The sequence below is a fragment of the Pyrgilauda ruficollis genome, unplaced genomic scaffold, assembly GCF_017590135.1.
Source record: "Pyrgilauda ruficollis isolate IOZ18807 unplaced genomic scaffold, ASM1759013v1 scaffold117, whole genome shotgun sequence".
Lineage (NCBI taxonomy): Eukaryota > Metazoa > Chordata > Aves > Passeriformes > Passeridae > Pyrgilauda > Pyrgilauda ruficollis.
In genome coordinates this window covers 300794-324488 of record NW_024509988.1, presented here as the reverse complement: position 1 = coordinate 324488, position 23695 = coordinate 300794, and the positions used below count along the sequence as shown (strand labels likewise).

At 51.5% G+C, this 23695-nt stretch overlaps 1 protein-coding gene across 2 annotated transcripts in view; it reads left to right on the top strand.

Moving 5' to 3' along the window:
- The window catches only part of ZFHX3 (zinc finger homeobox 3), a 138160-nt gene extending 120402 nt beyond the window's left edge, over window positions 1–17758 (top strand). For both annotated transcript variants that reach the window (XM_041483568.1, XM_041483562.1), the window contains exons 8-10: window positions 3535–3640; window positions 4130–9574; window positions 12239–17758. In XM_041483568.1, the coding sequence (XP_041339502.1) occupies window positions 3535–3640; window positions 4130–9574; window positions 12239–13809 (7122 nt within the window). In that variant the 3' untranslated portion in view covers window positions 13810–17758. The remainder of the gene's footprint in view (window positions 1–3534; window positions 3641–4129; window positions 9575–12238) is intronic.
- The last annotated feature ends 5937 nt before the right edge of the window (window positions 17759–23695 follow it).

The following is a 23695-nucleotide window of genomic DNA, read 5'->3' as shown; positions in this document are numbered from 1 at the left end:
GCACCTGTCTCTCCATGGATCTCATCATCATAAAGACATTTTATCTGCTGAAGGGGTCTGAATTTCACCCAAAAGGTGGGGTTCTTGGGAGCAGAGAGGCTTGTCCAGCAACTTTCCATCCTTTGAGGACCTTCTGTGTGGTAACAAGAGGAGAACTTCAAGGGACTGTAGCCATCAGAGCTGCAGGGGATGGTGCTCAGGCTGGGCACAGGCGTGGATCTGGGCTGACCAAGACAGAGGTGCCATGCTGCAGTGAGCTTTGCACCTGGAGATGGTAGCTGCAGCCACACAGGTGTAGGGTTTGTGTTAGACAGAAAAGAAGAAGCATGAAGAGGAGAAGGGAAGGGAGGAGACAAACCACATTTGTTGAACTCACAGCTGAGGGTTGTGTTTTAGTAATGGCTCACACTGACTGACGTGTTGCTGTTGTGAAAGAGTGTTGGAGCCACTGAAAGGGGTAGACAGGAGCTGAGGAGGGGGAGGGGTTGCCAAGCTGAGGAGGGATGCCAGGATGACACACCAGGTGTCTGCAGGTGAGAGGGAGGAGGAGAGCGTTTGACAGCCGCACGCGCTAACACGGGCTGTGCTGCAGATGAACACACTCCTTGCGATCACAGAACAGTTCCTGCCATGAAATACATCTGCAGTACAAGATGCTGTGCTGCTGAGCACTGCTCCTGTCGCACCTGCCAGGGAGCTGTGGGCCACTGCACCTTCCTGCCCCATCGTGCCCCCACTCTGGGGTTATACGAGAAGCAGCCTCAGCATGTGAGGCGAATTCTGCAGGTCCAAAGAAATGAGATGTGTTCTGACATTTTTGCAGTATAAAAGGACAAACCCTTCAAAAAAGGCAGCCTGGAATTCCGTGTCAGTGCAGAGTGATTTGGGATGTGCAGCTGATTTGCACTTGTATCTTTGCCACCTGCTCAGGGCTGGTCCATGGGGATGAAAGAACGGAGGGTCCTGCCCTGGATCGTGGTGTAGGAAAGGGACAGGAGTCACCTGGATGGAGCCAGAGGACTAGAGTGAGTCCAGTTGCTGACCAGTGCCTTCTTTTCAGTGGTTTGATCCCTAAGGCCAGCCCACGCCTGCACCGCCACAGTTCCCGCATCCATACCCAGAATTTCTAGTTCCCTGCACTTTTTTCCAAGCTTTTTTTCTGTTTCCTTTGGGAGTTTTGTGCCTGTAGCAATTTAATGCACCACAGGCTTTTTTTTTTCCCTTCCTTTTTTTTTTTTTTTTTTTTTTTTTTTTTTCCTTTTTTTTTTTCCCCTCTGTGGTGGAGGGAGGATGGAAGGAAGGGAAGGAATGGTGGCTGTGGAGATGCAGGTAGATAAAGGTAATTACTTAAACACATATAGGGCAGGACTTACAGGTTTGGAGCCCCAGATTAAGATGCAGAGGAGCATGTGAGGTTGATGATTATATTTCGGGGAGAGTTAATTGACGGAAGGTGAAGGCAGACAAAGAACCGCTGCTTACTGCCTTCTTGAATCCCAATCAGGAATTATGATTAAAGACGCGGCGAGACAACAGAGGCCTGATGAATTGGTGTCTTTTTTTTTTCTTTTTTGCCGTCATTCACACTTGATTGACTTCAACCTTTCAAGTGCAAAAGTCTCTCTTTTCCATTATTATTCATAGCCATCTGAGTTTTTCTAATTAAAGTGTATGAAAACAATTACTGATCCGTCGTACTGAGCGTGGTGGTGGGGACGGCTGCCGTACTGTAACGCCTATGAAAAGCCACAGCTCTATAATGATGTGCAGCTGAGGTGTTAGATAATTTTATTCTTTTTCTACTCTGTTGGGGTTTTTTTTAATTTCTCATGATTTATTTTTCATAATTCCTAAAGATCCTAGGAAAGCAGGCTCTTCCTGCTGCTAGACCTGAGAGGGACAGTTTCTTCTTGCCTCCCCTTCTCGGTATCCATGCTCATCCCCCTCCTCCAAGCCCAGCTACTGGAAATTACTCTGTGACCTTTCACGTCTACCAACCACCCACCCACAGCCATCAGATGCTTCTGTTTAGAGTAGAAGGTGGAATGAGTTTGGTGCATTCAGCTCCCCTCCTGGGATATGTCAGTGGCCTTCTCTGCTGCTCCGTGGGCCCTGGCACTCGCTGCCATGCAGTGGCTGGCCCAGGAAAGGGAGGGAGCTCTGTATCCCTCACAGCTCAGGTCACAGCTCTGCCTGAGCCACTTCTGTGCTGCCATTTTCATCCTGAGATTTTCTGTGAGCTTCAGCTTTGCCACAAGTGTGCTCCTATGTCCTGCAGTTCACTCAGAGCCTTGTGGTCCTTGGCTGTGCAGAAAGCTGGGTACGTGGCATGCAGCAGCCACACACATTCCCTCTCTCCTGAAATCCAGGGTTCAGATGTCCTCTCCGTATCCAGCAGAAGGATGGAGAGGCTTGTTTTGCCTTAGACCCGAATGGGAGTGTTTAGTTGTGCCTCACCTTCCCAGCAGTGGGAGGCTGGGAGCAGGAGCACCTGGTGGAAGGGGAACACTCCCTGGGTGTCAGAGGGTGGCGTGGGCAGCTGCTCAAGGCTGTAGAGGAGTCTTCACTTGCCACAGGCACTGACAGCACTGGGAGCCCTGTGCTGGAAAACACAGGGGTGCTGACACTGACGTGGGTCTGTCTGTCCCTGTGCTGTGAGGCAGGGTTCCAGCAGTGTGAGACATTGTCTCCAGACATTCAAAAGGACATTGTCCTGCATCTGATGCCAGCCATGTGCAGGCTGCTGGTGAGATGGTTTGTGACCAGGTATATCCAAAGAAACAGTTTTTCAGAACAGGATGAGTGTGCACATTTGGCTCTTCCAAAGACCCTCTCCAGCTGAGCCATGCTGATTCTCCAGCTCTGTAGAAGCAGTGGTGTCCCAGCACTGCACTGATTTTGATGGTGCAGGATCTAGCCAAATACTTGAAGAGGAGCAAAGAGAATGCATCAGTCAGAGCAAGGAAAGGGTTACCAAAAGCTTTTTATTTCACAATTTGCTTTCTCTTTAGTCCTTTTCTTATTCATCCTTTCCTTTGTCACCTCTCTCCTTATTTGTACTTTTCTTTCTCATGCCCCTCCTTTCCCTGCATCGATACACTTTGAAAACAGTGCTGCAATGCTCCCTGGTTCAAGATTACAGTGTACTTTACTAGGTATGATTTAATTAGGGGCCTTATTATGTTTTCAGCAGCTTAAGGTGGGCCTTTCAACTTATCTACCTAATTGGTTGCACAAGAAGTTTCACAGCCCATGACAAAACATTGTCAGTGATCAAAGTCTGAATTCCACATAAAGGAAAAATATTAATAATAAGATTATTCTTCAAGTGTGCACTGCTAATTATGTCCAGAATGTAACTGTAGAAACACTTTTGACTGATTTGAGCTTTGTCTAATAAATACGAAGTCTTCAGTGAGCTGGGAAAAATGATGCCTCTGACTTCACAATACTGATGTCTAGTTTTGCAGCTGGAGATGTTTAAAATATTTTCTTGTGTTTTTCCTCTCCCTATGTCCTTTCCCCTGTCTCTAGGTGACAACCCCTGAGGTGATGATGCCCAGCAGCATGTTCCTTCCAGCAGCTGCTCCAGAGAAGGATGGGAACTCAGGCGCAGAGGAGCGGGAGGGGAAACAGTCTGGTGAGTGCAGGTCAATGAGATCCACTGTCCCACCAGTGCCCAGCTCCATCACCTGGTCAGGGACCAGTTTCATTCCTGTTAATCCTCTCTTTGATAGGACCTAGACTCAAATACTATGTTCAGTTTGATGAGCCTTCTTTTTCAAAAACAGGCTTTTGAAACATCAAAAAGGAACAGTGAAGACAGAGGTGGCTGAATGGCTTTTGCTTGAAAGGGAGAATTGAAGGTGATAAATGCACTAAGGGATGTGTGTGTGAATAATTTCCAGATATTCAAAGTGAGCAAGGAAGTAAATTGTGTAGGTTTATGCAATGGGCCATGATGAGGTTAATGGGCTGGTGTTGAAACAAATGAATGAAGATAGAGGAGAAATGTTAGAAATACTTGTCGTGTTGGAGATCAAAAATCACAGAGTATTCAGGACTGAAAGGGAGTGTTGATCTACCTTGGTGTGCTGGTGTAATTTTTGGGTTTGCTCTGTTTTCACAGAGACCTCTGAGGATGTGGGGAAGACCCTTTTGTCATCAGACAGTGCAGAGCACAGCGGAGACCCCAAGCCCACTCCAGCTGATCCGAGCGCTGCCCGGGAGGACTCTGGCTTCCTGTGCTGGAAGAAGGGCTGCAGCCAGGTGTTCAAGAGCTCAGCAGCCCTGCAGACACACTTCAACGACGTCCATGCCAAGCGGCCTCAGCTGCCGGTCTCTGACCGCCACGTCTACAAGTACCGCTGCAACCAGTGCAGCCTGGCCTTCAAAACCATTGAGAAGCTGCAGCTCCATTCCCAGTACCACGTCATCCGGGCAGCCACCATGTGCTGCCTCTGCCAGCGCAGCTTCCGAACCTTCCAGGCCCTGAAGAAGCACCTGGAAACCAGCCACCTGGAGCTGAGTGAGGCTGACATTCAGCAGCTCTATGGTGGTCTCTTGGTCAATGGGGACCTCCTTGCTATGGGTGACCCCTCACTTGCCGAGGACCACACAATAATAGTTGAGGAAGATAAGGAAGAAGAGAGCGACCTGGAAGATAAGCAGAGCCCAACAGGCAGCGATTCGGGGTCGGTGCAAGAGGACTCTGGCTCAGAACCAAAAAGGGCCTTACCCTTTAGGAAGGGCCCTAACTTCACTATGGAGAAATTTCTAGATCCATCTCGCCCATACAAGTGCACAGTCTGCAAGGAGTCCTTCACGCAGAAGAACATTCTCCTGGTACATTACAATTCTGTTTCTCATCTGCATAAACTGAAACGAGCCCTCCAAGAGTCTGCTACTGGGCAGCCTGAGCCTACCAGCAGTCCAGACAACAAACCTTTCAAGTGTAACACCTGCAACGTGGCCTACAGCCAGAGCTCGACTCTGGAGATCCACATGAGGTCTGTCCTGCACCAGACCAAGGCTCGCGCGGCCAAGCTGGAGGCGGCCGGCGGCAGCAGCAACGGGGCTGGCAACAGCAGCAGCAGCAGCAGCCTCTCCCTGGGCTCGTCCACGCCGAGCCCTGTGAGTGCCACCAACAGCAATGCTTTTGCAACCACCAGCACGAGCACTTCAGGCACCACTCCCATTCCCAGCCTACTCAACCAGGTCTCCAGTGACAGTGTGGGAATTCCTCCCTTGGGTAACGCTGTAAGCACTAACATCTCCTCCCCTGCAGAGCCCAAAGAGGTGAACCGCAAGAAGCTGGCAGACATGATTGCATCCAGGCAGCAGCAGCAGCAGCAGCAGCAGCAGCAGCAGCAGCAACAACAAGCTCAAACCTTGGCACAGGCACAGGTCCAGGCCCACCTGCAGCAGGAGCTGCAGCAGCAAGCTGCTCTCCTGCAGTCCCAGCTCTTCAACCCAGCACTTTTGCCGCACTTTCCAATGACCACTGAGACCCTTCTGCAGCTGCAGCAGCAGCAGCATCTTCTGTTCCCATTCTACATCCCCAGTGCTGAGTTCCAGCTCAATCCAGAAGTCAGCTTGCCTGTCACCAGTGGTGCGCTGACATTGACTGGGACGGGTCCAAGTTTGCTGGAGGACCTGAAGGCACAAGTTCAGCTCCCTCAGCAGAGCCATCCACAGCTCTTGCAGCAGCAGCAAGGTCAGCTGTCCTTGTCACAACCCCACTCCGTCCTATTACAGCAGAGCCAGCACCCAGAGAAGAAGAATAAATCTGTAGTGAAGGAGAAAGATAAAGAAACCCCACGGGAAAGGGAAAGCGCAGAGAGGGGAGACAGTAACATAACACTGAAGGAGTCTCTTCCTGATAACTTAAAGCCCAAAGAGAAGAAGGACTTTGTGCCAGGCAGCAGTTCAGAGCCCTCCATACTGCCTCCACGGATTGCTTCTGACGCGAGGGGCAACGCCACCAAAGCCTTGCTGGAAAACTTTGGCTTTGAGCTCGTCATTCAGTACAATGAGAACAAGCAAAAGGGGCAGAAGAAAAATGGGAAGACAGAGCAAGGTGAGAACTTGGAAAAGCTGGAGTGCGACACATGCGGCAAGTTCTTCTCAAACATCCTCATCCTGAAGAGCCACCAAGAGCACGTTCACCAACATTACTTTCCCTTTAAGCAGTTAGAGAGATTTGCCAAACAATACAGAGAACACTACGACAAGCTGTACCCGCTGCGGCCGCAGACCCCGGAGCCGCCGCCCCCGCCGCCGCCGCCCCCGCCGCCGCTGCCTCCAGCCCCTCCTCAGCCGGCTGCTGCTCCTGCCATCCCCACTTCTGCCCCACCCATCACCTCTCCCACCATCGCACCAGCCCAGCCGTCTGTGCCGCTCACACAGCTCTCCATGCCTATGGAGCTGCCCATCTTCTCACCGCTCATGATGCAAACCATGCCCCTGCAGACATTGCCAGCACAGCTGCCGCCTCAGCTGGGCCCTGTAGACCCCCTGCCCGCCGACTTGGCCCAGTTGTACCAGCATCAGCTCAACCCCAGCCTTCTCCAGCAGCAGCAGAACAAGAGGCCACGCACACGGATCACCGATGACCAGCTCAGAGTCCTTCGGCAGTATTTTGACATTAACAATTCCCCAAGTGAGGAACAGATCAAAGAGATGGCAGACAAATCTGGATTGCCCCAGAAAGTGATCAAGCACTGGTTCAGAAACACCCTGTTCAAGGAGCGCCAACGCAACAAGGACTCCCCGTACAACTTCAGCAACCCTCCCATTACCAGTCTGGAAGAGCTGAAGATAGACTCACGGCCTCCTTCTCCAGAGCCTCAAAAGCAGGAGTACTGGGGAAGCAAGCGGTCCTCTCGAACACGTTTTACTGACTACCAGCTCAGAGTCCTGCAAGATTTCTTTGATGCCAATGCTTACCCAAAGGATGATGAATTTGAGCAGCTTTCTAACTTGCTGAACCTCCCAACACGTGTTATAGTGGTGTGGTTTCAGAATGCCCGTCAGAAAGCTAGGAAAAACTACGAGAATCAGGGAGAAGGCAAAGACGGGGAGCGACGGGAGCTCACAAATGACAGGTACATTAGAACAAGCAACTTGAACTACCAGTGCAAAAAGTGCAGTCTGGTCTTTCAGCGCATTTTTGATCTCATTAAACACCAGAAGAAGCTTTGTTACAAAGATGAGGATGAGGATGGACAGGATGATAGCCAGAACGAAGACTCTATGGATGCAATAGAGCTCTTGACTCCAACCAGTTCCTCCTGCAGCACCCCGATGCCCTCACAAGCTTACAGCACACCTACATCTTCAGCCAATGCGACCTCCTCAGCTCTTCTGCAGCTCACGGCAGAGGCAGACGATTCCTCCACCTTTAGTTCTAAAGCAGAAGCTACAGATGAGAAACCAAAGCAGTCTGAACCTCCAAGTACACAGCAAAACCAAACCCAAGAGAAGCAAGTGCAACCAAAGCAAGAGCCTCAGCAGCAACAGGACCAAGGAGAACAAAAGACAAGTTCAGCACACCAAAAGATTTCACAGTTATCCTCCCCCTCTTCGCTGCAACAGCCACCTCCTCCTCAGCCACCTCAGTGCTCGTTGTCACAGTCAAGTCCAAGTCCATCTCAGCTCTCACACCTCTCCCTCAAACCCATTCACACATCCACCCCTCAGCAGCTGGCAAACCTACCTCCTCAGCTAATCCCATACCAGTGTGACCAGTGTAAACTGGCATTTCCTTCCTTTGAGCATTGGCAAGAGCATCAGCAGCTCCATTTCCTGAGTGCACAGAACCAGTTTATCCACCCCCCGTTCCTGGACAGAACACTGGATATGCCATTCATGCTTTTCGATCCCAGTAATCCACTACTGGCAAGCCAGCTGCTGTCTGGAACGTTACCACAGATTCCAGCAAGCTCAGCCACCTCACCGTCGACTCCAACATCCACCATGAACACGCTGAAGAGAAAGCTGGAGGAAAAGGCCAGTGCAAGCCCTGGAGAGAATGACAGTGGGACTGGGGGAGAAGAACCCCAAAGGGATAAGCGCCTAAGGACAACCATTACCCCTGAGCAGCTGGAAATCCTGTACCAGAAGTACTTGCTCGACTCCAACCCCACACGGAAGATGCTGGATCACATTGCACATGAAGTGGGCTTGAAGAAGCGCGTGGTACAGGTTTGGTTCCAGAACACCCGTGCACGAGAGAGGAAGGGGCAGTTCAGAGCTGTGGGGCCTGCCCAAGCCCACAGACGGTGTCCCTTCTGCCGAGCTCTCTTTAAAGCAAAGACAGCTCTGGAAGCTCACATCCGGTCCCGTCACTGGCACGAGGCCAAGCGAGCTGGGTACAACCTGACGCTGTCTGCTATGCTTCTGGACTGCGACGGGGGGCTCCAGATGAAAGGAGACATCTTTGATGGAGCCAGCTTCTCCCACATGCCACCAACCAGCAGCGACGGACAGAGCGTTCCCCTCTCCCCGGTGAACAAGAGTATGGAACTGTCACCTAGAACCCTGCTGAGTCCATCTTCCATTAAGGTGGAAGGGGTTGAAGACTTTGAGAGTCCCTCCATGTCCTCAGTCAATCTGAACTTTGACCAGACAAAGCTGGACAATGATGACTGCTCTTCTGTCAATACTGCAATCACAGACACTACCACAGGAGACGAAGGGAACGCAGACAACGATAGTGCAACAGGGATTGCAACCGAAACCAAATCCACATCAGGACCCAGCGAAGGACTGACTAAAGCAGCCATGATAGCAATGTCTGAATATGAAGATCGTCTGTCTTCTGGCCTGGTCAGCCCAGCTCCCAGCTTCTACAGCAAAGAGTACGACAATGAAGGTACCGTGGACTATAGTGAAACCTCCAGCCTTGCAGACCCCTGCTCGCCCAGCCCTGGTGCCAGTGGTTCAGCCAGCAAGTCTGGCGAAAGCGGGGACCGGCCCGGGCAGAAACGCTTTCGCACTCAGATGACTAATCTCCAGCTCAAGGTTCTTAAGTCATGCTTTAATGACTACAGGACACCAACCATGCTGGAGTGTGAGGTCCTGGGCAATGACATTGGACTGCCAAAGAGAGTTGTTCAGGTCTGGTTCCAGAATGCGAGGGCGAAAGAGAAGAAGTCAAAACTCAGCATGGCCAAGCATTTTGGTATAAACCAAACAAGTTACGAGGGACCCAAAACAGAGTGCACTTTGTGTGGCATCAAGTACAGCGCTCGGCTGTCTGTACGTGACCATATCTTCTCTCAACAGCATATCTCCAAAGTTAAAGAAACCATTGGAAGTCAGTTGGATAAGGAAAAGGAGTATTTTGACCCAGCTACTGTACGTCAGTTGATGGCTCAGCAGGAGCTGGACCGAATCAAAAAAGCCAACGAGGTTCTTGGTCTGGCAGCTCAACAGCAAGGCATGTTTGACAACACGCCCCTGCAAGCTCTGAACCTTCCTGCTGCGTACCCAGCGCTACAGGGCATCCCTCCAGTCTTGCTCCCAGGCCTCAACAGCCCATCCTTACCTGGCTTCACTCCATCCAACACAGGTGGGTACTGGTGTTACCCTGCTTAGGCACACCTTCACTTGGCACATACCTAGCACAAGGAGTTGTTCCCTCGGGAATGACTGATAACAGAATTCTTGGCCTGTTAGTTCAGCATGTTGACTTCACAGCAAAAAAGCCGTAGGTATTTTATCTAATTCCTGAACTCAGGAAGTTTTATAGCAAAGTCTGAACTAGAGTAACATCTAGACATGTTGCATATCCCTGTGTAGAAATCCTGAAACTCCTTCAAGGAAGTGGAGTATAGAAGATTTATCCAATGGAACAGAAAGAATAATGTGCTGAATACACTGTTCATTATTCCTTTTGACATTCAGTTTATGTGGTGCCATCCCAAGCATTCAAAAATCCAAACTGTTTCTAGGGGAAGGTGTGGTGTGCGTGGTAGCACTGGTGACAGATGCCCAGAGCATCTTTATGTGTCCCTGAAGTGACCTCTGGGACAAATCCCAGTGCAGCTGAGGATCAGTTTTGAGTAATGACTGGGTATGACCTGAAAGCACATCCTCAACAAAAAATGGTGTCGTTGTGGGACAAATCTAGTTTGTATTAAAATAAGATTTTTCTTAACAATGCTGCATAAAAATGAAATTTGTCATAATCCTTTGGGTGGCCTAACGTCAGATACTGGACTTCATCTGAGAATGGACTTCATCTGAGAATGCTCCTTTCCTTTGTACCTCATGGACGTGGAAAGTCTAAGCCATGTAGCAAACACTGGCAGTGGAAAGTGCAGCTCAATGACCAGCAGTGACCTAAAAAGTGTGATCCCAAGGCCTTATTTCATTATGTGTCTGAAGGACCCCTGCACATGCAAGGGGTTTTCCATGTCGCCCTTCTCACCACAGATCTTGTTTCAGAGCACTCGGCCAGAAGCATCTCTTTGGCAAACCATATCATCACCCTGTCGCAGGTTGCTCTGCTGCACTGTTTGCTTAGTGCCCCAAGTTTATAGCAAAAAACTAAAATTACTTTTTTGCACTTCAGTCCATATTATTGTTTTTGTTTTTCTCCAAAGCCCAGGATGTGTCCTGGGGAGATGGGACTGCATCTGATGAATCTTAAATGCTGTCAGTGACTGCCTAGACAGGACTGAACTGTTTAGAAAGTCAAACAGTCTGTTTGTGGCCTTTAGATAAAGCTCCAAAGGTCAGGCCACGGCAGCTCCGGGCCTGTCAGAGCAGATAAGGCCATGCATCCAGGAACACTGTGAATTACCTCCTGCTCCTTCACTTGAACCTCTCAGGGATGTTCAGCTGGGAAACATCCATTTCAGTGGTGTCCACATATAGCATGCCCTTATCCGAGATCTCCAGGGCCACTGCATGGAGCCTCATTCCATACCTGTCCTGTCGTCACAAATCATTCTTGTCCCAGCACCCCATCAGGAGCATACACAGGTTTCAGAAGGGTTTGGGTCAGCCATGGCTGAACCCTCCCAGCTGCAGCCACCCTCCTTGCAGCCCTCCTGCAGCTCCTTGGCAGTACAACCTAAAATAAAAGTCACCATGCCTCCACGGCTGGTCCCACTGTTCCTGCCCAGGCTGGGCTCTGAGCAGCCCTGCCACAGCAGTGGGACTCAGGTTTGTTACACACTGGTCGGGTTTTGCTCGTGGGTTTTACAGCAGGTTCCTGCTCAGGAGATGGGGGATGTACAGGGCTGAGCCAGCAAGATATTCACGCTTTATTTTGGGGGTTTTTTTTCCCCAAATGGCATCACGGGAGTTGCCAAGCAAAACGTTCCTCTTCAGGAGCATATTTTCCAGCTGCAGCAGCCATGACTAATGGAGGTGACTCCAGGAGCCACACTCCTCTTGCTCCCAGCCACTGTGAGAGCAGAAATTGGCACCAGGGACAGTGCTGTTAGAGGCTATTCCTCCTGTCAGGAGGAAGGACAAGCTTCACATTCCACCATTAATCTATCTCCTTAATGAGGAAGCATTACTGCATTTTTAATTCCACCCAAAACACGATGCTTATGCCCAGGAGAGATGTCTGAACACCACATAAACTCTGGAATTGCTCAGAAGCTGAGCATCCAGAGCCCCTGGCATTAGAGGGATGGATGGATGGATGGATGGATGGATGGATGGATGGATGGATGGATGGATGGATGGATGGATGGATGGGAGGGAGGGCTTGTTCAGTCTCCAGTTGCCATGACTGGGGCTTCCCAATCTGTGAAGATCTCTACAAGATGAGCAGTGCTGAGCGTTCTCACCCTTTGGCCTAGCACCATCCTGCTACTGGAGTCCTTTGGCCCAAGGGCCTGTTAGAGCAGATGCTGACACAGGTGTCAGTCATTTGGGAATTTCAGAGGAGTCAGGAAAACATCAGCTGTGCTGGGCACCCTGGGTGCTGGTGGGTGTCCCCCTCACCCATCAAGTGCCTCTGGACAGCGCGGCCAAGGCAGTGGGGGCTCAGGGGGCCTGTGGGGTGGGACAGGAGCTGTTTTCCAGAGGGAGCAGCAGCAGGGATGGGCTCTCTGACCTGTGCTGCAGCAAGGCATCAGCTCAGGCTGGTGGCTGTCCTCCTACAGAAGAGATGGAGGCTACAGGTTGTGGGGTGGACTGCGGTCACCTTCCTCATGCTTTTTGCCCGCCCAGCACAAATGTGACTTTTCACCTCTCTCTCTTCCTCTTGCAGCTTTAACTTCTCCCAAACCCAGCCTGATGGGCCTGCCCAGCACAAGCGTCCCTTCACCCGGCCTCCCCACCTCTGGATTACCAAATAAACAGCCCCCGGCCGCTCTGAGCTCGCCCACCCCAGCACAAGCCACGGCGGCCGTGGCCCCGCAGCAGCCGCCAGCTACGACCCCGCAGCCGCAGCAGCCACCCCCCGCACAGCGCAAGGAGAAGGAGAACGAGAAGGCAAAAGAGAAGGAGAAGGCACCCAAGGGGAAGGGGGACACCCTGCCAGGGCCCAAGAAGGAAAAGGGGGAGGCACCAGCAGGCACCCTGGCGGCCCCACTGCCCACCATGGAGTACGCAGTGGAGCCTGCCCAGCTCCAGGCGCTGCAGGCCGCCCTCAATTCGGACCCCACCACCTTGCTGACGAGCCAGTTCCTTCCTTACTTCGTCCCCGGCTTTTCCCCCTACTACGCCCCACAGATCCCTGGCGCCCTGCAGAGCGGGTACCTGCAGCCCATGTATGGGATGGAGGGGCTGTTCCCCTACAGCCCTGCACTGTCACAGGCGCTGCTGGGGCTGTCTCCTGGCTCGCTGCTGCAGCAGTACCAGCAATACCAGCAGAGTCTGCAGGAGGCATTGCAGCAGCAGCAGCGACAGCAGCAGCAACAGCAGCAGCAGCAGCAGCAGCAGCAGAAACCGCAGCAGCCCAAAGGAAGCCAAACCCCCGTCCCCACGGGGGCTGCCACCCCGGACAAAGACCCTGCCAAAGAACCCCCCAAGCAAGAAGAGCAGAAGAACGCACCCCGCGAGGTGTCCCCCCTCCTGCCCAAACCCCAAGAAGAGCCTGAAGCAGAAGGCAAGGGCGCGGACTCGCTCTGCGACCCTTTCATTGTCCCAAAGGTGCAGTACAAGCTGGTCTGCCGCAAGTGCCAGGCGTGCTTCGGCGACCAGGAGGCGGCCAGCGACCACCTGAAGTCCCTCTGCTTCTTCGGCCAGTCTGTGGCGAACCTGCATGAGATGGTGCTTCACGTGCCCACGGGCAGCGGCCAGGGCAGCGGCTCGTACCAGTGCGTGGCGTGCGAGAGCACGGTGTGTGGGGACGAAGCCCTCAGTCAGCATCTCGAGTCAGCCCCGCACAAACATCGAACAATCACAAGAGCAGCAAGAAACGCCAAAGAGCACCCCAGTCTATTACCTCACTCTGCCTGCCCCCCCGACCCCAGCACCGCATCTACCTCGCAGTCGGCCGCTCACTCAAACGACAGCCCCCCGCCCCCCCGGCCCCCCCCGGCTTCCCCCCACGCCTCCAGAAAGCCCTGGCCCCCGGCAGCCCCGCGCGCCCCGACCGGGCAGCCGCCGCCGCCGCCTTTCCCTCCTCTCTCCTCATCTTCAACGGTTACCTCAAGTTCATGCAGCACCTCAGGGGTTCAGCCCTCGATGCCAACAGACGACTATTCGGAGGAGTCTGACACGGATCTTAGCCAAAAGTCAGATGGACCGGCGAGCCCGGCGGAGGGGCCCCAGGACCCCGGCTGCCCTAAGGACAGTGGTCTAGCTAGCATAGGAATGGACACCTTCAGATTGTAAGCTTTGAAGATGAACAATGAAAATGAATTTAAATAAAAAAAGTTAATAACAAACCAATTTCAAAAATAGACTAACTGCAATTCCAAAGCTTCTAACCAAAAAAAAAAAAAAAAGAAAAAAGAAAAAAAGAAAAAGCGTGGGTTGTTTTCCCATATAACGATGCCGGTGGGTTTTACATTTCTTTTTTCCTTTCCTTTTAATAAAATAAAACTTAAAAAAAGAAAAAAAAAAAATCTGTTACATTTGTCCTCTGGAAGGTACTGTTGGTCTGGGAGACGAAGGCCGTGCTGCCTCCTCGCGCCCGCGGAGCTCGCACCCCTGTACATTGCCCCGTCCGATCCCCCGTCGATAGCACAGCAGAGCCCGGCAGCGCTGTATGGGAAAGCAGCCCACCTGGAGACAGTTTTAAATTTCTTGCTATCTTAGCATTCAGATACCAATGGCTTGCTAAAAGAAAAAAGAAATGTAATGTCTTTTTATTCTCAGGTCAATCGCTCACACTTTGTTCTGTTTTCAGAATCATTGTTTTATATATATATATATATATATATATACATATATATATAATTTCTTTTGTTTGTTTTGGGGGTTTTGTTTTGGTTTGGTTTTGTTCCAGAAAAGGATTTTTTTTGTTGTTGTTGTTTTTTGGTTTTTGGGGAGGGTTTTTTGTTAATTTAAAATGGGCAGAAAGTATTCAAGAGAAAAACAATGTGAACTGCTTTAGCTTTTCGGGGATTTTAAGGGTAGCTTTTTCTGCTGAAGCCAATTCCAAGGGGAAAAGTTAAGCACTCCCACTTTTCAGAAAAAAAAAAAAAAAAACCCACACAAAGAGTGTTGAGGACTTGGAGCTTAAAAAAATAAGTTTTAAAACAACTGACTTTCTGTATTTATGATAGATATGACCATTTTTGGTGTTGAGTAGATTGTTGCATTGGAAATGAACTGAAGCAGTATGGTAGATTTAAAAGAAAAAACCCTTTTGTGTACATTTAGCTTTTGTATGGTCCAGCTGACGGCTTCTCATTTGATGTTGTCTTGTTCATTCCTAGACAGATAGATTGCGATCCATCGACTCGCCTGAGCTTTTCTCCCCTTTGTACCTTTATCCCCGTCCCCATCCTGTAATCTTCCACTTATGGTTGCTACCTTCATTTCTTAGAGGGTGGTTGCATAATTATTTTATAAAAACTAAAGAAAGAAGTTCAAAGGGTTTTGGGGGTCAGTAGGATCCCTTGCAGAATATTTTTTGTTGGGGGTTTGAAACTTTTTAAGGCATATACATGCGATTTACCTATGTCTGTTACCCTTGTGCACTTATTTTATTCTTATTTTCCATTTCTCTTGTTTTCTTCTCTTTTTCTTCCCCTGTTCCTTTACTCATTTTGTAAATGCTTCAAAGACTCTGTTCCTGACCTCTGAGCATTGGTTCTGTTTGTGTAATTAGGCTGCACTCTGTTCCTTCTTTTGGAAAAAAAAAAAAAAAAAGGTTTTGTTACATTTTTTCTCTAAAGAAAATTCATGCTTTAAATAAAATCCAAAGACATACCCTTCACCACTGGTGCAGAATGAGCAAAAAGGATTCTTTTTACTTGAGAATTTGTTTCTGATTTAAACAAACAAGTCTAAGTTTAAATAAAGAATAAAAAAACGTACCGAGGTTGTTATCTGTGCTTCTTCTGCAAGCAGAGAGACAACTCTTAGTGAGCACCCAGTGCACCCCAGGCAGGTTTCTCTTTCCAAGATCTCTCAGTGGCAGCACCGGGTGCCAGGCTCAGGGAGGCCCGGAGCCCCCCGGCCCCCCAGCCCGCACGCACCTCAACTGGCCCAGACTTTGAAAGGAAAACTTTATGCTGCTAAAATGTAGATTTTTGGAGACGTAGATACTTTGCTGTTCCCTTCCATAACCAAATGCCAACAGAAACAACCTCTTTCCACCATGTTTCCTCTGCCCGAAAGCACGAGAGCCTTCTGCCCACCATCGTCATCCTCCTCCTGCTTCAAAAGGGAACTTGGAAGACTGTGAACGCAGGTTCCTGCCGCCGCCTCCGGCCGCTCCTCCCCGGCCGAAGCCGCTCGCCACCTCCGTGAGAGACTGGAGCATCGGAGCGCGGCTTCGGTTTCTAGCGGGACACTTATATTTTTATGGAGTTTTGGTTTTAGTTTGACGAAAGACTAGATCCTGAACTGTTGTACATATTTCTGACTAGGCTAATGCACAGTGCAAATTCCTTTTTTAATTGTTTTTTAAGTAGTTGATACTAAAGCGCGAACTACCGGATGTTCCTCCCGGGACCCAGCTGTAGCATAAGGTGTCAAAAACAGAACCACGTACCCATGGAGCGTTTGCTGTTCTAACAAACTGTTTTCTTTAACAGAAGTTCTTGTATTTCTCCCTGTGTTTGAGATGAACATTTTTTAAATTCTAAAGTTGTACAGTTTTTTTTTTCCATTATTTTATCTTGTTTGTAATTCTATGAAATATATATATATATATTTTTTGCCATTTAACTGTTGTATGTTACTCTGTCTGTATCATATAGAAATTCTTTTGTTTTGTTTTGTTTTGGATTCTCTCTGTGATGCCAGTTCCCAGTTTAACACAAGCTTTATCTGTCCAATTCTGCAAGGTCTCTTTTGGAAATCCTTTTCTTATGTCTTGTTTTGTTTCGTTTTTTAATTATATTGCTTGGTCATAGTGCAATTTCTCTCTCCTCCTTCCCCCTCCTCCTTCCCACCCACTAAAAGGTTTTATAAATTCATTTCCTTGTATTTTTTCTAAATGTTTCTAGAGACTCTTTCCGTGCGAGGTTGCCTCCTCCTCCTCCTCCTCTTGCAGTCCGGCTGCGCGCCGCCCCCAGCCCCCGCGTGGCCTTTCCAGCAAGCGGCAGAGCAGGGCCAGGCCGGGCACGGGGAGAACACTTCAAACTTAGCATTAAGCGGGTTTCTGTTTTATTTTTAATAAAAAGCTTTTTTAAGTGGTGAAGATGGCCAAAGTTTCATACAATTGAGAATAATAAAGAGAAGCGTCAGGGGTGTGCGGGGCCACCTGGGGCTGGTAGGGGACAAGGTGGGTGGACACAGCCAGCACGCTCACCAAAATATATTTTGCTTTAAAAAAAAAAAAAAAATAAAAGCTTTTAAATAGAAGCAGAAGTTGGGTTGGTTGGTTGGTTGGTCGGTCGGTCGGTCGGTCGCTTTATTGTTGGTTGGTCGGTTGGTTGGCGCTGATACTGCCCACTGTGAAACAAAACTTCGACTATTTTTTTGTTTTTATTTGGGGGGGGGCGAGTTTCGGTAGAACAGAAAGCATAAATGAGGTGAAGAGGGTTATGAACAGCCTTTGCAATGTACAAAAACTAGAGCAAGTGAAACCAAAAATGATGTTCTTGGTGTTTTTCTATACTGTAGTCTTGTTAGCTTTTTTGTTACTGTAACAATGCTGATCTCGAACTGTACCAAAATACATGAGACTGACAGAAACAAACCACATGGAACTTTCAAAACTTTAAAAAACTTGTCACAAAAGACTTTGTTGTCATAGTTGAGTTGACTGTAGATGGTAATTGAATATACTCCTTTGGAACTATTTCATCACGTATGTTTCCTGCTCATTGTGATACATTAAAAAAAAAATGAGCAAAAGCTCTAGTGTCAATGTCCCGCGTGCGCGGTGCTGGGTCCGTGTTGGGTGGGACGGTGCCGCGTGGCGTGGCGTGGCGTGGCGTGGCTCGGCAGGGCACGCGTGCCGCACGCGTGTCCTCGCTCCGCTGGCTGCCCGCGCTCGTCCCGCGCCTCCCGTCAGGGCCACCGTGCCTGGGCTGATGCTGTGAATCCCCTTCCAGTGGAAGCAGTGAGCCAAGCAGCGCCGTCCGTACTGCAGCTTTGGGATGCTCTGTGTGTCGAAAGGACATTAAATTGCATTTGATTTTATTAAATGACTGCAAAAGGATTTTGGGCATGGTTCTGTAGTGAATGGTTCAAGGGAAAGTGCAATGCCTTGATGGTCCATCCTGAAGCCTGCGAACTAAAAAAATCACATCTGTTTGTGCTGATAAATGGAAAGAAGACGCAGGTAAGTAGGTAAGTGGCAGCTCGTTGCACTCCCTGTGCAGCAGGGAGGGAGCCCAGAGGAACTGCTGAGTGTTCAGTACACAATTCTCTTGCCAAAAATTGCCCCTTGCAGCAGAAAAGGCTTGAAATCCACTAACAGGGACCACATCCAAAAGGAGTCACAGAGGCCACAGCTCATCTCTAATTTATAACCACAGTGATAAATAATTTACACCCACCACTGCAGGTGGGGCAAGCATCTGCCAGTATGGGTGTCCTTGGTGCAGTTGCCAGGACAGCGAGGGGCTTCCTCCCCCTCCAGGGGAGAAGGGCTGAGCTCCGTGGTCTCCAGTGGAGCAGACGGTGCGGGGAGGAAATCTGACAGCTCCCAGGGGTGTGGAGCATTCCTTGGTTAACATTCACACTGAGTGACCTGAGCTCCACAGACCCTCAATTACAAAGTGAAGTGTGTCAAAGCCACCAAGGTCCCCGTGATTCCGGACGCTGTGGCGTAGCTGCCCCAGCCCCTGCCCCAGGAGCAGCCTCCAAAGGCGACCCCCTGCCCCATGGGCACCCCGGGTGGAGAGGCCAAATCACCTGGACTCACTGCAGCTCAGGACTCTTAAAACCCTCTTCTGGCCAGGCTGCCCTGTCCTGTCCCTGGCTTGGGCACTGTTCCGCTGGCATGAGCCTAAACAGACGAGGATCTGGATTGTCTCTCAGCTGGCTGGGGTTTTATTAATAGGAAAACTCCATCCTGCCTTTTTAACAGGCAGGCAGGACTGCGGCAGTGACGGGGTCGCCAGTGTGACCCTCCTCCTGCTGCTGTTTGCACTGTGTGCGTTAACATCTCTCCTGTTCCTAGGCCAGATGCTTTGTAAGTTTATTATATAACATTGCTATTTATTCTTGGGTTGAATTCCACTGTAAAACAGCCACGCTTGAGGAAGTGCCTCGTTGTGTTCAGGAAGGTGTAAATGGCCTCGAGTAGCTGCACAAGCTGCAAACTAAAAACCTCTGCGCAGCATCCTGCACAGAGCAGCCCATCCATGGGAATTGTGCAAACCTCTGACAGGAATAAAAAGGTTTTTCCATGCTGTGATTCTGGTAAGAGAAGGCTGGGAGTGATTTTTAATGACCTTTCATTGCCATCATCTCAAAGAGATTCAGCTCTCACTAGTGCACTCTTACAGGCCAAAAAATGCATATTTATACAACCATAGCAGGACGTGCCTGGCCGATGGGTTTGCAGCTGCATTTCCAGCTGCATTTCCAGCTGCAGGGCCCGGGAGCTCATCCCAGGCACCGTGCGGCGGCTGCGGCGACGCCACCCCTGTGCCAGGCCCCGCTGGCCCCGGCAGGGCCCCGTGCCCACGCCTGGGCTGAAGGACACTGGAGGGCTGCTGAGCCGTCCCCAGCACAGCGGGATGTGCTGGAAACGGCCACCAGGCCGGGCTGTGCCAGCAGTGGGGAAGGGTTAACTCCATGAGTGCTTAAACTCCAGTGTGGAGCTGGTTCTCTGTTCCAAGCTCGTTAACAAGGTACACCTGATGATCTAAAGCACTAGAGAGTCATTTTAATTAACGCTCTGCCAGAGGGGATGTGGTGAAGACACTGATTTCACTCCAATGACTTTCTATTTTGGTGTTTTGCGGAATCAGTGTGTGAGTCCCCGGGCTGATGTGAGCTAATCCAGCCGCTGCTGCGTGGGCACGGCACCGCTCGGCTCCCCGGGCAGGTCAGTGCTGAGCTGCTGGCACCTTCCACAAGTCAAAGCCACGACCCCTTGGCCAGGCTATGTGGGGCTGGCTCTGGTGGCTTGTCCCCAGCAGGAACCAGCTGTCACCCCAAGCCACCAGCAGGGCACAGGTGGCAGCAGGGCCGCAGCAACACAGAGACAAGAGACACACCTGGCTGTGCCCACTGCCCCATCCCGAGGGATGGCATCTGCCTGGGCTGGGAAGGAGCCAGAGCCAAAGGATCTCCAGGTCTCCCCCAGCCTCTGCGGTGATAGAGGAGAGACTTCACACTGCCCCAGAGAGCAGACAGCGGTACCTATAAATGGTATTGTGCTCTTGGTTAGATGGGAGCATGATGTTACTTAATTAATGTTTTAATACCCTAGGCATCTTCTGTGCCGTATAATTCATATCGATTCAGCTGTGAGCATGTTCTGTTAAAAAGACTCTCTTTCCTAAGCAAACTTTCAATTATATTGAATTGTCACAGCAAAAAAGGGTCTTTTCTCAGCATGGGGGAGGGGGTGCTCAGCCAAATCACTGCTGGCCGGGCTGGGGACACACCTGCACACACAGAGGCATGCACATGCACACACCTACACACACATGCACACATGTGCATGTGCACAGAGCCCACACCCTCCTGTCTCAGTGCTCCCACCCTCCCCGAGCCGCTGGTGCCGCCCCAGCACAGCCTGTGGCTGCAGCATGGGTCCGTGCGGTTGGCCCCTACCGCAGCCAAGGACAGAACTGGGCACACTGGGAGGGTGAGGAAAGCCACTGCCAAATCAGAATTGTCAGAAGATTATCATCGGGGCAGAGAGAAGGCACAGCCTCTTTTCACCCCCAGTCAGGTTGACGTGTGTGGGGAATGCTCAGTGTTTTGGCAGAGCAGTGGCAGTTCTCTTTTAAGCAGCAATTCCGTGTTCGTTGTGTGACATCGTGTCCCTCGTGCTGCAGCAGCACCGCGATCAGCGCACCCAGCGGGGGAGAGGGACACGGGCCGTGAGCAGCCCTGCCGTGTGTCCTTCGGCCCTGCCACGACCCGGTGAGCTGGAAGGGGTTCCCCCGTGTGCCCAGGGTCAGGGAGTGTCCAGGGGACAAACACAGCACTGAGATCATGGATTGCCTTGTGCCATTCTTGCCGGGCTTTGTGAGGCTGGGACTTGGCTCTGGGCAGGCAGACAGCTTCTGGGAGGAGCCCTGCAAAGGGCAGCTTCAGTGTGGAAAGGTCGCTGGCACACACCAGCGGTTCCCTGACCACTTCAGGACCTTCCTGCTGGGACAGCACAAGGCAAGGCAGCTCTCCATGCTCTGCTGGCAGGAAGTTGCTCCCAGGAGCTCCCCATCCCAGAGAGGCGGAGGCAAGATAGAAACCTGCGTGCACTCTCCTGCCAGCAGGCTCCAAAGCCCGGGCTCTGGCTCTGTGCCTGGCAGTCACCCTCACGCCGTGGGGCTGTGGGGAGGGTGTGGAGTGAGGGAGGGAAAACAACTCTGGCACTTCTCCGCAGCGCTGCCCCAGCGCCCGGGGGAGCCGTGCAGCGAGGCGCTGGCAAAATGTTTAAGGATACTTGTTTGCTCTCATCAACAGAAGAGCACCTTGGCATTCTGGAAGGATAAAAGGAGCAAAGCCGTGGTGTGTCAGCTCAGCCTTGTGTGTTATGCAGCATGGAGCTGCCAGCTGTATCACCAGTCCGTTCCGTGAGGCTGAGGGCCATCCCTTATCCCCCAGCCCCACTGAGCCTGTCATCCCCACAACGCGGGGAAAAGAAGGCTGCTTCCCTACTGTCCTCTGCCAGGAGGCCTTATCAAGGATTTCTGTCTTTTTTTTTTTTTTAAATAATGAAGTAAAGATAAAAATTCTGTATTTTCATTACTACCCATTTTCACAGCCCGCTGAACAAAAACACAAAGCGCTTCTCCTGCTGCCCCTTGCTCCCCAGCCCTGCCTCTTTCTCCCATGGAGTTCAATTAAAGAAAGGCGAAAATTGAAGCTGTTTTACGCAAGGCGATTGCAACATGCATATTTGATTTTTATGATGGATCTAAATTGCTGAATAAGGCCGTGGAACAAAGGGAGACTGCGGCTTCCTGCCCATCACAGCCAGGCAGCCACTGCAGAACAAAAGCGCCAGCCATTAGGAGCTCAGCGGGGAGATACATTATATAAATGACTTTGTTTCTCTGCCCCTTCCCCCCCACGGGGGCTCGGACGGGGCTGGGGGCGGCTGGTTCCACATCCCGGGGAGAGCCGAGGAGGAGGTGAGCCGGGCCCCACCCGGGCTGTGCCCGGCTCCTGCCCGCTGACCCCGCTGGGCACAGTGCCCCGGGCACCGGGGACAGCCTTGAACAGCGCCTTTGCGGGCTGCAGGGCCCGCGCCGAGCCGCGCTCGGGAGCTGCGGCAGCAGCACCGTGTGACAGCTCCTGGGAAAGGCCCCTCCGGACCCGCTGATGCCCTCGCAGCGCAGAGCCGGGCACGACACCGGGGTGCTGGGCACCAGGGGTCTGCACCAGGGGTCTGCACCCCCGGGGAGCTGTGCTCTGCTCTCCGCTCACAGGACTCACTCTTTGTCTGCAGGGAAAGCTGTTCGCGAGGGATGCTTCAGGCAGAAGATCTGCAATTCCTCAGTCTAAAGCAGGCGTTTGACAAGGGCAGAGTCTGGTTAGGATCTGTGTTGGCAGGGAGTTTCCCCTGGCTCCTGGAAGCGCTGCAGGGCAGAGCTGGGCTGTGCTGCACAGTGTTAATGCACAGGTGGACACTGGCCTAGCCTGGCACGCCCCGCTGGCTGGAGCAGCCCTTCCTGCCTGAGTGACGGGCACTGCCGAGATGTGTCCTGGCACAGCCCCCAGCTGTCCTCGCTGCGGTGCCTCGGAGCACAGCGGGCTCATGCTGTCCCACGGCAGCGACCCTGGGGTGCCCTGGCAGCACCCACCCCTGGGGTGCCCTGGCAGCACCCATCCCTGGGGTGCCCTGGCAGCGGTCAGGAACACGCACTCCAGGGACACAGCAGCTGGCTCCCCGTGTCCTGTGAGCACCGTGGAGCTCCTCGTGCTGGTGTCCAGGAGGGCTCTGGGACAGCACTGTCCCCCTTCAGGGGACAGGCTTGGGGTCGGCTGGTGCTGGCCCTCATCCAGCTGCTCTCGCCGTGCTGGGGAGTGCCGTGGCTGCTTGAGCTCAACCTCTCCTGCTGCAGATGTGACAAACGGCTGGAGAAAAACAACCAGCCAGGCTGAACACGAGCTTTCCTTCCCTAATGCATCCCCCAGGTCCTCTGCCCAGCATCTCCCCCTCTGCGCTGCACCGCGGAATTGCATCCTTCAGAAACAGCGTCCTAATGGATCTCCCCCACACCTTCCCTGTGCTTTGGAGAGCAGGAAGGAATGTGACATATGCCAGCACAGGCAGCCTGTGCTCTGGGGGGGCAGCAGGCACTGAGAGACCACCACAGCCCCGTATCTGACCACACAGCCCTGTTCCCACCCACCACATTCCCAAGAGCCACCACAGCCCCATGTCCAGCCACCACGGTACCCTCACCACCAGCTGCTACCACTGAAGAAGTTGGAGGGCACTGTGCCAAGATTTTGCTCGAGAGCCTTGGCAAGACCCACAGCAAGGGAACAGGGGAAGGCAACCTGGGGAAGATGTCCCAGGCAGAATCCTGGGCTGGCTTGGGAGGAGTTGGGAACCACACAGGTGCAGCTGCAGGAAAAGACTGGGAAAAGGTGGGAGCGGCCCAAGAGCTGACAAGGATGTGTTCAGCTCTTTAAAGTTTGATTTCCATGACCTTTTTGCTGCTGGTTACCGCTCCCCTGGTGCCACTCCCAGCACTGACTGGGCCAGGTTGTGTTTTCCCTGCTAGGGAGCTAAACTGAGATGCTGTGTGTAAGAAATGGGAAGTGACAAGATATGACCGAAGCATTGGAAATCAATCCAAACTAAATGTGCTTCTTAACTATAAGTGAACAGTTGAAAACAATCCTCTATTATAGCCATGGAGATAAATACTCTGTTTTTATTAGGAAAAAATTGCTTTGGACTGAATAAAGTCGTTTGATTAACAAGTCAAAGCAGATGGTTTATTGATGTTTCAAA